Consider the following 16,105-nt stretch of genomic DNA (forward strand, 5'->3'; position numbering starts at 1 on the left):
AAATTAGCAGGCACTCGCTATTTTGCGAACACACGATTTCCGACCGCACTGACTGGTTGGCGCATGCGCATTACGACCCATACGCATGCGCAGATGTGCGAACATCACTCTGAGCGAACGAGTGGCCGCTTACGAGCGACTCTGAATCAGGCCCTGAGGCTGGTAATCGCAGGTGCGGGTTGGAGCCAGCTATACTGCAGTGAATCGGATCTCTGGCTCTGAGACCCACCTCAGGAGCAGTGCAGGAGTGGTGAGCACAACTTTGTATCCTGAACCCGGCTAGTCTATGTTATAGGTAGACTTTACGTTGCCACCCTATACTCCTCTCAGCAGATATAGCCTTATCAGCATAGGAGGTGGAAGGATAGAGCGAGGGTTATCAATCTCATAGATAGGAGATAAAGCTATAATATAAAGGTGCATTCACACGGTCAGATTTGTCAGATGTGTCAGATGAACGATTTGAACGATTGAACGATTTGATGAACAATTTGACCAACGATCTGAACGATTTTGAACTATGAACGATGTTTGACTGCATTAAAATGAATCATATCGTCCAAATCTGACTGCAAACACATCAGATATCAGATATCGTTATCTGACCAGCGGGAACGCGCATTGTTCATATGACAAACAGATTTTCCTTCAGATATGAACAATTGAATGATTTTTAAAATCGTTATTATCGTTCAAATCTGAAGAAAAATATGACCGTGTGTATGCACCTTAAGCACCTGTATCTTCACCAGACGCTCCCTTACCATAAAGGACAAATTGAACTTTACACTGAGCTGATTTCTGCTAAATATACACAGATTTATTAACTTTGAAGTTAAAGTGTAACTTGCCAAGCACTTAGCAATAGTTGCAGCTGTTTAAGGGGCAGCTGTTTCCATGAGGGGCAGGGTTATTTCCCTTGTATCGCCGGCAGGGTGGCTCCTACCTATCATTTTTGGGAAGTCTGCTCTGCCAGTCTGAATTGCTTGGCTTGTGCGCATACACAGGATCTCCAAACCCACACATGCGCACACATTTACAAGCAGCTGAGGCTTCTAAGGACTGCATCAGTTGCAGCCCTCCTGAAGCCAGATAATCCTGTCATTATAGCAGGGGTGTGGTTTTGCATTGGAAGGGCTCTCTTTGATAATTGCTCTCTGGACTGGCAGTCCCAGGGGAAGAAAACACCTCCACCTAGGGCTGGCTGGGATTAGCAGGGAGCGCTTCCAATGGGAAGCCATTGCCAGGCAGCCTGCCACTGGACCTTGGTTAGTAGTACCTAGACCCATATGTATTACTCCAGCATTCTATATATATCAATATTATTATTATTATGCATGATGTGCCAACATCTCCTATTTACTAAAGTGTGGGTTTTTAGAAGTGGAGGTGTTGTCCAAAGCAACCATAGTCTTGCACAGAGGACATTATAACAATTACATGATCTTTACCATTGGACAATAGGAATAAGAGCCTAATAAAACAGTTTACAATCTAAAAGCTATATAGATAATAGTGGCTAAGGAAAGTCAATAACATCAGTATATATAAAGTTCAAGGCTACAAAGAGGCATTTTACTGGATCTTTTTTAAAATGCCATAGACTTATTTTTCATGCTATTTCTAAAGTATATATTATATATAATAGAGATGAGCGATTCGGTTCTACTCGGTTAAGTTCATATCTGAAAACAGCATCTTATTGGCTATCCGGCCCTCACATGTTTTGGATAGCCACTAAGAGAAATTCGAACTTGCGCTAATTTGGCGAAAAGAACCATGTAGAACCGAAGTGCTCATCTGTAATATAATATGTAGTCATATTTTCAACATTCACAATGTCGACACTGTAATGTCAAATCATTCTGAATGTCAACAACATTGTTCATAATTTCAACACTCAACATGTCTACATTATGAACATATCAGCGTTAGGGTTAGGCGGCGGTTAGGGTTAGGGCAGTGGCGTCACTAGGGGGGTGCGGATGGAGTCACCGAGTGGCTAGAAGCGGTGATGGCGCATCATCCATTACACATCCCCCTGTGTCCTGAGAGGCTGGGCGCTTCCCAGCAGCTCCCGGAGCGCTGTGCAAGCCACCAGCATCATGACAACAGGGGCGTGACACGCAGTCATGCCCCCTGAAACTGGACAACTCAGAGGGGGCGTGGCCTCAGAGACACAAGGTCACACCCCCTTTCACGCATGTCAACATTATGTCAGTGACTACATGTCAAATGTCGACTATTACACTCTGCTGACATTCACAATGTCAACATTCCGATCATGTCAACATTCCCATGTCGATATGATTATCCAATGTAGGATGTAGTCAAAATGTTGACAATTAAAATAGAGACAATCATAAGGTCGACATCAAAATGTCAGCAGTTAAAATGTAGACACAGGGACTGATTCAGGGATTGATGCAGCAGCTCAGTAGCTGTGTCTTACCTACTGTGCTAAATATGCTTATGCCTGCAGGAGACGTCTGAATGTAAAAGATGCCTCCAGCCGGCATCGATGATCCAAGTGTTGCATCCGAAGAAGCGGCATCGAATCAACATCGCAACCATCGACCCTGACCTTAGCACTCCCAGAAAATGGGGGCGACATGCGGGAACGCAGGCCAGCAACATCCCCTCCCTGCCTCCTATCGGCTGCAGCATGTCAATCATGTTTACGCACATCTCTGAATCAGGTCCACAGTCAAAATGTCGACAACCAAAAGGTCAACATGTGCATGAAGTCGCCGTGGTCATTTGGTCTACAGTTAAAATATAGGCACAGTCAAAATGTCGACAGTCATAAATAATAATTAATTTTACAAATGGCATAAGTCCGATACTAATTACCGATTATTACATATTAGTCGCAAAGTAATAATGGATATATTTTATCACGACCAAAAAAAACATAAGGCCTGATCCAGAGGTGGAGGCTATTGCTACGGCTTTTTGCGTTGTTGCAGCGGCGACAATATAAAAATGCTAGTTTCAGCCTTTCCCTTGTGTCTTAGGGCCTGATTCAGACCCACTCGCGAGCGGCTGTCCGCTCGCAAGTGGGTCGATGTTATGCACTGAGCATGCGCACGACGGAGGGAGCTCCGTCGTGCGCATGCGCCAGACGCGACGAGCGAAGGAAAGTCCTTCGCTCGTTGTGTCCGATCAAAGGGGGCGTGCTGTCAATGTTGATTGACAGCACGCCCCCTTTGGTGGGCGTGCCGGGGGCGTGCCTCCCTGACGGGGGCGTTCCCACCTGTTTAAGTTTCGCCGGGACGCGTTTTTGCGTCCTTTGCAATTGAATAGGGCGAATCACGGTGACAAGCGCAATACTTTTCCAGAGCATAAACTCTCAATGACGGCGAAAAGTCCGGGACTTTTCGCCGGCAATTGAATACAGGCCCATGTCAATATTTTGGTTGTCTTCATTTTGACCATATCCATCCTTTGATTGTTTACATTATGACCCTGTTGACAGTTTAACCTATTTATCAATTGCCTACATTATGGGCCTCATTCAGAGGCGGTCGTAGGATGCAAGCGGTCGTTCAGAAACAGGGCGGCCGCTTGCATCCTGAACGGCCGCCTCCATGACGGTCGTTAGGCTGTGGGTTAACAACCACAGCTCTAACGACCGACAAGGGTGATGGTCGCGATGGTCAAGACCATCGCGACCATCGGAGCTTACGACGAGACCCTAAGGTAGGGTCTCGTCAACCTTAAGCCCAAGGGAGCTTCCTGCTCTGATCGAGCAGGAAGCTCCCCACTGACATCACTGATGATGTCAGTGGGGCCGCCCCAAACAGCAAGTGTTCCTACTGGAACGCCTCCGTTTGGCCAGGCACGCCCCCGGCCCGCCCAGAAAACGGGGCGAGCTGTCACTCAACATCGACAGCTCCCCCGTCTACGACGAGACCCCTAACGACGGATCACCCGTCGTTAGCCGGGTCTCGCGCATGCGCATGACGGAGCCAGCTCTGTCGTGCGCATGCGCTGTGGGGCAACATCGAGTCGGTCGTGAGCGCTCAGCGCTCACGACCGACTCTGAATGAGCTCCTATGTCCCTCTTGACATTTTGACTGTCTACATATTGATTGTTGACATGCAGTACATGTTGACATTTTGGTTGTCTACATAATATACCTGTTGACATTATGATTTCTATATTATGATTGCCTAGACATTAAATGTCGTCAACATACCGCACCCATCTAACTGGTATACCACATAGTGTTTCTAGCAATGCAGAAAATCCCCATATTATAGAAATGTATGAGTTTTTTTTATGCAAACAGAGAAATACTGCATATTAGGAGTTTATTATGAGCGTATAACCCATGCAAGTCTGGCATAATTACACCAGCATTGAATGCACGTAGGTAAAGGATTGCATTCACCCACTTGCAGAGTGTATCTCTGCTGCCGGACCATCCCTATCTGTACGTTTATACCCGTCATCATGGTCAGTGCCCACTTCCAGCAGCCGTACCCTTGGTGCAAAATATCCATCTGAAAACAGTCTTAACGCGTACGTACAATGCCGCACAGTCCGCCATTCTGTCAGCATGCTCCTAGTGAAGTTTGTCCCTCTACCACCCGGTTGCGCCGCGCCCCATGAGCCACAAGTGGAGATGCGTCCGAGATGTGTATGATTGAGTTGCATTGTACATACCTGTGTACGCTTGGCTTGTGTTCAATTTGTTATCAGCCTTAAGGGGGGTATCCACTAGACGATAAAGTTGAACGATTTAACGATAACGATAAAATTGTTCGATAATCATTCGATAATCGTTTGAACATTGTTTGAAACTTGTTTGAAAATTTGGTCTTTTAGACATCTATCATCGTTCAAACATGCTGGTCAACCTGACGATATCGTCAGGTTCAGCATGTTTGCAGATGATTGATTGTGCCTGCACTGAACGATATATCATTCAGTGTGGGCACCCTGCAGTGTAGTGAACACCTGAACGATAACGATATCGTTATCGTTCAGTCTTTTCAGTGTCGGGTAGTGGATACCCACCTTTCGAATGAGCATAACTTAAACATCAAAACAATTCAAACTCAAAATAAATAAACATTTGCACATGTGGTGCAACAGAATCTCTTACCCTGCCTGGCAAACACAGTCTTTGCATAATCAGGGTGCGTGATTACAAGTGCTGCAAAAAACTTCCCAAGCCACAAGGGAAATCCATACGTATACGTCTTAGCCCAGTTTACAATAAGCTCCAAATTCTTTGTATTATGCAGGAACTACAATCAAAAGAAGAATACAGCAACATTGCCCAGGATTAGTGGTGAGGTACATTATGTAATACTATAGGATAGAAGAGTAATAGACTGAAGTGAACCTTACCTCATGAGCATTGCCATATAGCCAGTGACGAGTAGGACCTGGGAAATATTTGAATGTTGTCTCCAGCTTTCTCCATTTCAGACACAACTGGAAGGTTATATACAGGAAACCAAAGAGAGAGAGCCAGGCAGACCAGTGAGAGAGCGAATAGACACTGAGGGAGAAGGCAGGTAAAGGCAATAGATCTAACAAAGCCATTGTGAGGATAATACCCACTGGCTGTGAACAGACACACAGATAGGACTAATGCAAGACGAGTGGTCAGAGAGCACTGGGAAGGAAAGAGGGATAGGAATAGCCAATGCTATGTGTGCTAAATAGAGGAGGAACTGTGGGAGGGAGGGTGGGAGGGTAGAAGGGAGGGAGGGAAGGGGGTAGGAGAACTGGAGAAAGGGAATATGTTTGCTGTCTATTATAAGCAAAATTAGGCTTCAAATGTGTCATATTTTTTGCCCAGTCATATCGTTGGGCTTTTATTTTTTTTAATCATTGCTATAATTTTCTTGTTTGTTTATTAGAGTTGAGTGGGTTTGGTTCCTGGAAAAAAAACGCGCCGGAACTTACCTTATATAAGGAGATCCGAGAGGCTTTTTGGATCTCCGCGCCATTTTCGGATTCGAAATCAAGGCGCAATGTCATCATCCCAGCATCGGATCTCTCGTGTTTTGGATCCGATATAAGTCCCTCCCACGGTGATTTGGTGTCATTTGTCATAGAACCGCGGGAGGGGAAGGAGGGTAGGCTAGTTAGGTTAGGTGACAGTTAGTGAGACAGTGAGAGCCAGGAGTAGGACAGGTTTAGTGACACTGTCTTTGATGGGCAGTGCCACCCACAGTGACAGTCTCCTACATAACACTGGCCAAGCTAGTTTTTTTCAATAGGCAGTCAGCAAATCATTGTTTGTTTGTTTTTATGGTGCAGGAACATCATTTATACCACTTTTACACTGACATAAAAATCCCAGATTTATGCACATGAAAGCGCATCAACCCAGGATGTTTGTCAGTGTAAATGGATCCACCCAGGTTCAGGGACCCGGGGATCCAACTCGGGGAACTTGCAGGGTTTAGCACTGGTTGTTCCCGTATCACCCTGTAGTGTAAACGGAGCGATCCGGGTCACGATGACCCTGGTTGTGCCGCATGCCGCCGGATTGGCCAGCTTCAGTGGCGCTTGGTGATGACATCATCTCCACTGCAACCAAAGCAAGCCTGACCAGAATGGAGCAGCGCACTCCACCCACTCTCCCTGCCTCCGGACCTCTGCGGCGTGAGGTAAGAGGGTCGCGGAGGGGAAGAAGCACTGCTCACCTGCGCCGGAGAGCCGGGTAAGTGCTGGACAGTGCCAACCCAGGCATGGCCCGGGTAAGCGCTGCGGTGTAAAAGGGGGCCTGTCCCAGGTATGATCCGGGTGGGAAATATGTTCCAAATCGCAGGTCAGACCCGGGACTTTGGTGTAAAAGGGGTATTAATAATTAATATTACTTGTGTGTGAATAAAAAAAAAAAGTATTTTTTTGGTGCTAAAAACTTCAGGCTGTGATACTGTGTATGTGATATATAACAGTCAGTAGATGAAGGGCCATTATGCTGTGTGTTGCAGTCGGTGGGTACAATTTTTTTTGTAAAAAAAGAAATATATTTTTTTGTACTAAAAACTTCAGGCCATGGTACTGTGTCTGTGATATATAACAGTCGGTAATGGTCAGTAGGTCAAGGATCAGTGCTTATACTATCTGCGCAGTGTGTCGCAGTCAGTGGGGATTTTTTTTGTTAAAAAAATATTTGTGCTAAAAACCTCAGAGGTACTGTGCCTGTGGCTGTGATACTGCATCTGGGATTTATAACAGTCAGTAGGTCAAGGACCACCTCATATACATTCTGCGCAGTGTGTTGCAGTAGGTGGATAAGTTTTGTTTTGTTAAAAAAATATATATATTTTTTGAGATAAGAAATTCAGATGTCAATATGGAACAGGACGTTCAATCAATAGAACAGCAGGAGCAGCAACCAAGCACTAGCGTTGCAGCCGCTGCCACCACCAGTCATAATGACGAAACCGCATCTAAAATAAAATAAAAACAACATATTTTACTACATTGCTAAAGAAAAAACATCTTTAATAAAGGGAAAGTTTCAGGTAGAAAAACATAAAATTGTCAACTTGCCATACACCACATGAAGTGGCAAGGAAAGGCTCAGGCTTTGGCCTTTATTTCTGAGTGGTGGTTCTGCAAGTGCTGTCAATCAAGCATCTGCTTCTGCCTCACATGATGATGCAAGAACGTCTCACTATAGAAGAGGTATCAAAAAAATGAAAACCGAAATATCAGTGGTAGAAAATAACCACTAAGGTAGTAGAACAAACTGTGTGTTATTTAGAAATGTCACAAATCTCTGAGGAGAGTCTAAATGTGTCCATGAGTGCTATTTGTGAACCTTACCTTTTTTTATTCGTAGAGAAGCCTCCTTCCTCCATTTCTGCACCCTTTGCCAATGAGGGCAGGAGCAGCACAAGTCAAGAAGTTGCTGACCTAGACACTGAGAATTCTATGGTAGAAGTGCAACAGAATGAGGGGGCTATTTGTGTAGCTATTGCAGGCATTAATGAGGATGTTTATGATAAGGATGTTGTTTGTGTAAGTGAGGCACCAGTGGAAGTTCTTTCCCGTGATAAGAATAATGTTATTGTCATGCCTGGGCATAAGATGAAAAAATCCATCTCTTAAGTGTGGAATTATTTTTACCCAAATCCTGACAATTGTCTTGTCATCTGTAGCATTTGTAAATCCACAATAAGTAGAGGTAGGGATTTTAATCATCTACGAACCTTCTCCCCATTACTTCATTTGCAGCACGTACATGAAAAGTTTTTGGCAAAATCAGAAACTTATGCTAAAAAAGTAACAACAAGCAGTCCAGCGTCAGCTAGCTCCCTTATATCTGTTAGATCCAAGCACCTGCAATCTCCACCAACAACACTTTCATATCAATATCCCCAATCCGGATTGGAAGTAGTCCTGCATCCAATTTGATAAGGCTGAGTTCTCCCCTATCCAGGATTCCTCAGTAGAATCCTTGAGCGCTAGGCCTTCTGTTGCGGCTGGTGCTGGGGGTGGATCTTCATCGCAGAAGGGGACCAAGAAGACTACTACTAGTAATAGTTTTAAAAAATACAGTTGACTGTTAAACAGTCCTTTGATAGAGGAAGCAAGTAGAACAGCTGCCACGGATCACTGATGCCATGACAGCTATGCTAGTATTAGATCTGCGTTCAATATCCACCATGAATGCAATGGGTTTTAGACAGTTAATTGAGGTTCTGTGTCCCCGCTACCAAATATCATCTTGATTCCACTTCACTTGAAAAGCAATTCCCCACCTGTACATGGACAGTGAAAAAAATGAAATTAGTGGCCTCCAAAATACCATTGTACCCATTGTCCACTTAACCACAGATACAGTATATGGATAAGTGGAACAGGGAAAACTAAAGATTACATGACTGTGACAGTCCACTGGGTGGGTGTATTGTCTTCAGCAGCACGAACAGCAGCAGCATCTAACACACACCAGCTCATTCAGAGGCATGCTACTCTCTGTATAACTGGCTTCAGTAAGAGGCATACCAGTGTCAAAATTCAGGGAAGTCATTGTAAAATTGTTCACCTTGCTTGGACTTTCTGACAACACCACAAATATTGTGAGAGCATTACAGCTTGGTGATTTTGAACACGTCCCATGTTTTGCTCACACAATCCAGTTGGTGATGCAGAATTTTTTTAAAAATGACAGGGCCGTGCAGGAGATGCTCTCTGTGGCGGGACATTTGTGGCATTCAGCAGCTGCATTAGAAGATTGCAGTGCCTGCAAGAGCAGTTTAATGTGCACTGCCACCAGCTGAACCAAGAGGTAGTAGCAAGGAGGAATTCCACTCTTTATATGCTTTAGCGGATGGAGGAATAGCAAAAAGCCATCCAAAGCTACATCAGGAACCATGACATAGGGAGAATGTACCTTACACCCTTTTAAAGTTGTCACCTGTGAAGTGAATTCAGACACTGCTAACTTGAGTCAGGTGATTCCCCTAATTCAATTTTTGAAAAAGCAGCTTGAGAAACTGAAGGAGGAGCTGAAACAAAACAATTCCGCTAAGTATGTTGGAATTATAGATCAAGTCCTTTATTCACTTCACTAGGTTCTAAGGTTTGACAGCATCTTAAAATCGTATCAAGCATTTTGGAGATCGTGCTTGATCCTAGGTTTAAGTCATATGTCATGTCTTTCTTTCCAGATCTGAAGAGATGCAAAGAGCTGTTGGTGAGCAAAAGCAACATGTGACACTGCAAAGTCTCCTCCTTCGGTTTCTCCAGTAACTGCAGCTGCCAGGACAAAACTGAGCTTACCCAAGAGACCCACTGGTGATGCGGATGAGTCAACAAAAAACTTTGATATCTTGTCAGGTCTTAAAGAATTGCCCAAAATTAGTGACACCTCTACTTTAACGCAATCTTATATGGTCAGTGTACAAATAGACATGTCAGACAGTCCTTTTGGCTACTAGGAGGAAAAGGCAATTTGGAGGCCCTTGTTCAAACTCGCTTTGCTTTACTTAAGCTGCCCACCCTCCAGTGTGTACTCTGAAAGAGTTTTCAGCACAGCCGGGAACTTCATCAGTGATCGGCATAGGAGGCTACTTCCTCAAAATGTGGAAAAGATTATGTTCATTAAAATTAACTAAAAATTCCACAAGGAAGACCTTGCCAATTACATAAAAGTGCAGGCATTTTTGTAATGGTGAATTCCAAAGGGGATTAGTTAATATTGTGTGAAGATGATGTTAACACTGATGAGGGTGAGGAGGAGGATGACAATGTTGACATCTTGCCACTATAGAGAAGAGATCATTAACAGCACTGTTACCTGCCTTAAGCCAATCATTAACAACATTGTTAGTTTAGTTGCAATAAGCCCATTAGTAGCTTGTTTTGTGGGGGCCCAAACAAGCCAATGACTTCAGCCAACATAGTGGCAGTCCCTGACGCAAAAGTGATTGGTTTGTTAAAATGTGTGTGCCCTGATTAATATACAACATAAGGGTGGGTGGGAGGTATCAATGACAATTCCATCTTGCACCTCCTTTCTTTGTATTATGCACTGTTTGGGGCATTGCTTACTGTCTTTTTGCATAGACTATAACGATTATAGTATAGCCAGCCAGTTCGCTGCAGCCTTTGGCCTATATTGGTTAAAACAATATTGTGAGGTGGTCAAAGGTGACTGGAAAATAATATTACTGTGATTAATAATACAGGCCCAAATTATGTACTTTTAGCTGCTTAAAACCAAAACATGGCTGTCAGCACACATCTCTAGACCTGTGAGAGACAGCACTATAAAGACAGACCGTGTTACCTTTGCAGACTACCTGCAGGAGCATTCAGCTTCCCGTTATGTCTGAAGGAGTGAAGTACACCCAAAGGGTTACAGTTCCAGATAATAAAGCTGTGTCTAAAATTGATGCAATGGAGCTGACAAATACAAATGATGGTCGCTTTTCCCTTGAGGCAAAGGTACGAGATATACAAAAGTCTACAGAGATATTGATGGCTCCCAAGGATGAGACTGTGGTGTTGCCATGTGATAAGAGTGATGTGAATGTGACCAGGTCACACAATTTTGCAGTAGAAAGCAAAGCCTTAAAGAAAGTTAATATTGACAGTCAAGTGAAGAGTAATACTCCTGTATGTGAAACAGTGTCTTTATGCAATGAGGATGGAACTTGCAATGCAGCTGAATTTGTCCGTGAGGAAGTAAAGTTGACTCACACTACACAGCGTGAAGCAAGTAAACCAGCTAAACAGAAATGGAGATTAAAGACCTCTGTATAGGGTGAATCTGAATCTGTGCAGATCAAACATGTTGAAATTGTTCATCATATTTTGAAATGCCCAACAAATGGATGCCCAAGAAGATCCAAGAGATATGAATATTATTGAAGTGGCTGATAGCCACCAAATCTATGAGATGAAGTTTATGGATCAATGGAAACATTTCAGTATGTTACATGGACAAGAAAGTCCAGAACCTGAGAGTGGCAGTGCCAGTACATCCACTGATGATATAAAACCAAGGTCTGAAAATCATGATGCTAGTGGTTCTCAGGATGATGCTGACTCCTTGAAAGAGAATGAGTTACCAGTGAAACAAGCTAGTAGCCAATACAGTGCATCAAGGCTGAAAGTTAGAGAGATTTCAAGCAGAAGTGGTCCAATTGGTGTGCCAGTGAGTAGTTTAAGCAAGAAAAACCTTTATTCTGTTAAAAAAAAGAAACCAAGCTTAAGCCAGAGTCTAAGACAGTGGTTCCCAAACTTTTTTGAACCACGGCACCCTAGATTTTTCATGGCAACCCTAAGCCAAAAGTTTGTTATTGAGAAATTTAGATTTTTTAAAAAAAAAACGTATTAAAGTGAAGTCAATTGGGCTTATCTGTCATCCTTAGGCTCAGTTATGTGGTAGTGGACAGGTTTGCGCTTCTGTTTGTCCTTATATTTACATTACATTGAACAAAAATAATTTTATTTGGTGCTGGACCACCAATCTAAGGCTCCCCTGCAAGTGTCCTGAGGCACCCCAGGGTGCAACGGTGCACAGTTTGGGAACGACTGGTCTAAGAAAAGGTCTGTCTTTGACAACAGTGTCCTGGTCAACACTGTACCACTGTGGAGCCATTCAAAGCTTGTTGAATCTATAACTGAATTAACTTGCACTATTGATCATTGTGGTGAAAATAAAGTGAAATTGAGAAAATTTGACCTCCTTGGCGTCTCTGACGCTGCTTTTTTGATTCCTGACATTGCAGAAAGTGTGCAATATGAAGGTCCTGGCCTCCTGTTATCTGATGTGAGCAAAATTTGTGACACTCCTAAATACAGCAAAAAGAGATGAATATGGCTATAGAGAATGTTAGGCTAGAGCAGTGGTTCTCAAACTCGGTCCTCAGGAACCCACACAGTTAATTTTTTCCAGGTCATCCAGCAGGTGCACAGGTGTATTCATTACTCACTGACACATTTTAAAAGATCCACAAGTGCAGCTAACTATTTCACTAGTAATTATGTGAGGAGACCTGCAAAACATGCACTGTTTGGGGTCCTGAGGACCGAGTTTTAAAACCTGTGGGCTAGAGGTTCAAAGACAAGTATTGAAAGATTTTAAAATGGAGGAATTTGTTGCGAAAGTCAAAAGTATTATCAAGTAACTGCTGAGCGATTTACCGAAACCTATAAAGTGTCAGAAAGTCAGAAAAAAAGGAAGAGATGCAGGAACTTGGAAGATGAGCCCACCAGATGACAGAAAAGTCTGGATGATATTCGTGGATGTGGTGAAAAGTGGGTCCTGATATGAAAGTGAAAAGGTACTTCACCATAAGAATGACTTGTCCCAAATCGCTCAACCAAGAGACTGTGAGCTGGGGAGGGGTACTTGTGGCAATATCAAACTAGGTGGTGATAATGAACCATGTATTCTGTTTCAGGCTGGAGGGATCTGCACACAAAGGGAACAAAAAGGAGGGGTGACCACACCTAAGGGCTGCCTTGTGTACAAAGCCCAGATGGGGCTGATGAGGCAGACCAGTCTAAGGAGGACTGAGGCAGCCAAAGAGCCCAGTGTGCCAAGTCAGTGGGAGGCCATGTCCAGACTGTCAAGGCAGGAAGGACCACAAGTCTCTGACTGTTTGTGTGACTTTGTGGCAGACATGCCAGGCGGCCAGTTTCTCAACTTGTGAGAGACAGGACTATAAAGACTGAAACTGTGTTACCTTTGCAGACTAGCTGTCCTGTTAGTCAGGGTTCAAGCAGTGAGGTAGTGAGGCTGCATGGGGGCTAGGCTGTTTATTATTTTGTTCCTGAAATGCTGATAGTAGAGCTCCATTTATTTTCATTTTAACCTTCAAAGCTGTGTGTGGACCCTTATTATGCATCTAGACACTGCACCACTTACTGAACTAATTACCCCAGCTATGTCACAGTGTGTATATATATATATATATATATATATATAAATATATATATAGTCAAATGGCTGGCACTCCACATAAATGCAAAATAAATTACTTGCCTTGGTGCCTTCCTGGAAGTTCAATTGAACACCCACTTACATACGTAGAAAGGGAAAGGCGGCACTCACAGGTCTGATGAAATGAAAGAATCAAACTTGACAACTGTGTCTGCCTTGTTCAACGTTTCAGTCTCACATGACTTTTATCAAGACACAGTTGTCAAGTTTGATTCCTTCATTTCATCAGACCTGTGAGTGCCGCCTTTCCCTTTCTACATTATATATATATATATATATATAAAGTTCTGCCCAGCGTGCACCAATGGGAGTTCTGACCTGGACCTCATCCCCCTAGTATGTCTTCTGGGTTCCAATGTTACTACTCTGTGAAGCATTCGACCAAATTATGTGTTGTTGTCCTAATCCATCCAGTGGAATGCCCAGAACAGACTCCCTGTGTCAAAGTTCTGTCCAGCGCACTATGCCGTGAAGTCCGACTGGGACCTCAACCACTCCATTAGGAATCCCAGTCCAATTGCCACTCATCTGTGAAGTTTTCATCAAAATCCATTCAGTGGAAGGCCCAGAACAGGCTCTCCAGGTCAAAGTTCTGCCCAGCATCCCTGGGTCAAAGTTCTGCCCAGCGTACACCAACAGGAGGTCCAACCGGGACCTCAACCCCCTAGTATGTCTTCTGGGATCCAATTTTACCACTCTGAAGCTTTCTGTGAAGTTTTCATCAAAATCCATTCAGTGGAAGGCCCAGAACAGGCTCCCCAGGTCAAAGTTCTGCCCAGCGTACACCAACAGGAGGTCCAACCGGGACCTCAACCCCCTAGTATGTCTTCTGGGATCCAATTTTACCACTCTGAAGCTTTCTTCCAAATTCATCCAGTGGAAAGCTCAGAACAGGCTTCCCGGGTCAAAGTTCTGCCCAGCGTACACTATCGGTAGTGAAATACGCGTCAGCATTTATGCTTGTGCCTGATGGTCTCTAAACTATGTAAATGTATGTCCTGTCATGAAGCGGAGATCTTATAAATAGTGAAATAAATAGTGTTTGTGATGTCAGACCGCTAAATGTATGAGTGGTATCTCTGACAGAACACACATCCGCCTGTAACATCTGGAAAGCACTCTCTACCAATGTGGGATCAAAATCTTTAGCTAGAAATTGGTCCCTCATGTTACTCCCTTGTTCCTTACAGACGAGTGGCACCGCTATGGGGACCAAATTCGGTCCAAGCTATGCATATCTATTCATAAGTATTTGGGAGGACAATACCATCTGGTCCCAGCGCAGGATTGACGTGAATTTGGTCCTACATTGATGATGTGATCTTCATCTGGAAAGGGGACAAACGATCACTACAGGAGTTTATAGCCTACATAAATTCAAATAACCTTAATCTGATTTTTATGGCAGAATACAGCCGCAGTCAAGTTAACTTTCTGGACATTACCATCTTTATCCAAAATAATGTCTTACAAACAAAAAGTTATCAAAAGTTAGTTGATGTAAATAGCTATATCCTATCATGTAGTGGGCATCACCCCAATTGGATAGTTAACATTCCATTAGGTCAATTCACCAGGGTCAGACGCAACTGTATCCATGAATCTGACTATAAGGAACAAGGGAGTAACATGAGGGACCAATTTCTAGCTAAAGATTATGATCCCACATTGGTAGAGAACGCTTTCCAGCAGGCACTTACATTAAATAGAGAACCTTTATTAGCTTTAATAGAAACTAAACACAAAGGAAGGGTGGATATCAACTATAAAACGTGTATGGTCACCCAATTTAGTAGAGGGGCCAATCCATTGAGAAAAATACTGCAGAAACATGTCCTTCAACAGGACGCACAACTTAAAAATCTCCTTCCAAATAAACCTAACCTTGTATTTCGGAAGGCTCCTGACCTTAAACGCATTTCTCTCTACAAGAATCATATTCCACCGAGAGTACAGATACAAAAAACATTAACTAACCAGAGACCTCAAGGAGTTTTTTTTCACTGTGGACGTTGCAAAATCTGCAGAATGAGTTCCATAACCACCAAGCGTATAATCTCTTTTACTTCAGCAAGAACCAATAAACAATTCAGTATTGGGGAATATATCACATGTTACACAAGTATGGTCATTTACTTAGAGGAATGTCCATGTGGTCTCCAGTATGTAGGGAGGACCACTAGGATATTACGCAAAAGGAGTGCTGAACATATCAGGAATATCCAGAATGGTTTAATCACACACAATTTGTCAAACCACTTTAGGGTGGCGCACAACAGTAACCCCACGGGTTTAAGACTAATAGGCATAAAAACCCTTACACCAAACTGGAGGGAGGGAGGGGGTGATCTGGAAATGAGATTAAACAAATAAGAGCTAAAATGGATTTTTACTCTTAAAACACAGAGCCCATCAGGCCTTAACATTGATAATGAGGTAAAATCCATTATAACAGCTTAAGGTTGCATACCATTACTAGTGGTCAGGTTAACAGAACATCCAATATGAATTGGTTAATTACCTTAGAGTGACATTATTATAGGTAATGCTCAAACTGCAAACCTTGATTTAAGACACATTATTTATTTATGATAAGTTATTTGAGCATGTACTAGACTCCTTAGAAGGCTGTACAAGATACACAAAATTGGGTCAGGTTTTGTTAT

The 16,105-nt window shown here is 43.3% G+C and overlaps 1 protein-coding gene across 1 annotated transcript in view; it reads right to left on the reverse strand.

Annotated features, from left to right (window-relative positions):
• LOC148516952 (cytochrome P450 4B1-like) overlaps positions 1-7,321 on the reverse strand; it is a 55,284-nt gene extending 47,963 nt beyond the window's left edge. The window contains exons 1-2 of the mRNA XM_088479354.1: positions 5,363-7,321; positions 5,115-5,259 (exon numbers count right to left, since the gene is read on the reverse strand). Of these exons, the coding sequence (XP_088335480.1) occupies positions 5,115-5,259; positions 5,363-5,560 (343 nt within the window). The 5' untranslated portion in view covers positions 5,561-7,321. The remainder of the gene's footprint in view (positions 1-5,114; positions 5,260-5,362) is intronic.
• Between the last annotated feature and the right edge of the window lie 8,784 nt (positions 7,322-16,105).

The sequence above is a fragment of the Taudactylus pleione genome, unplaced genomic scaffold (assembly GCF_031769625.1).
Source record: "Taudactylus pleione unplaced genomic scaffold, aTauple2 ptg000230l, whole genome shotgun sequence".
NCBI lineage: Eukaryota > Metazoa > Chordata > Amphibia > Anura > Myobatrachidae > Taudactylus > Taudactylus pleione.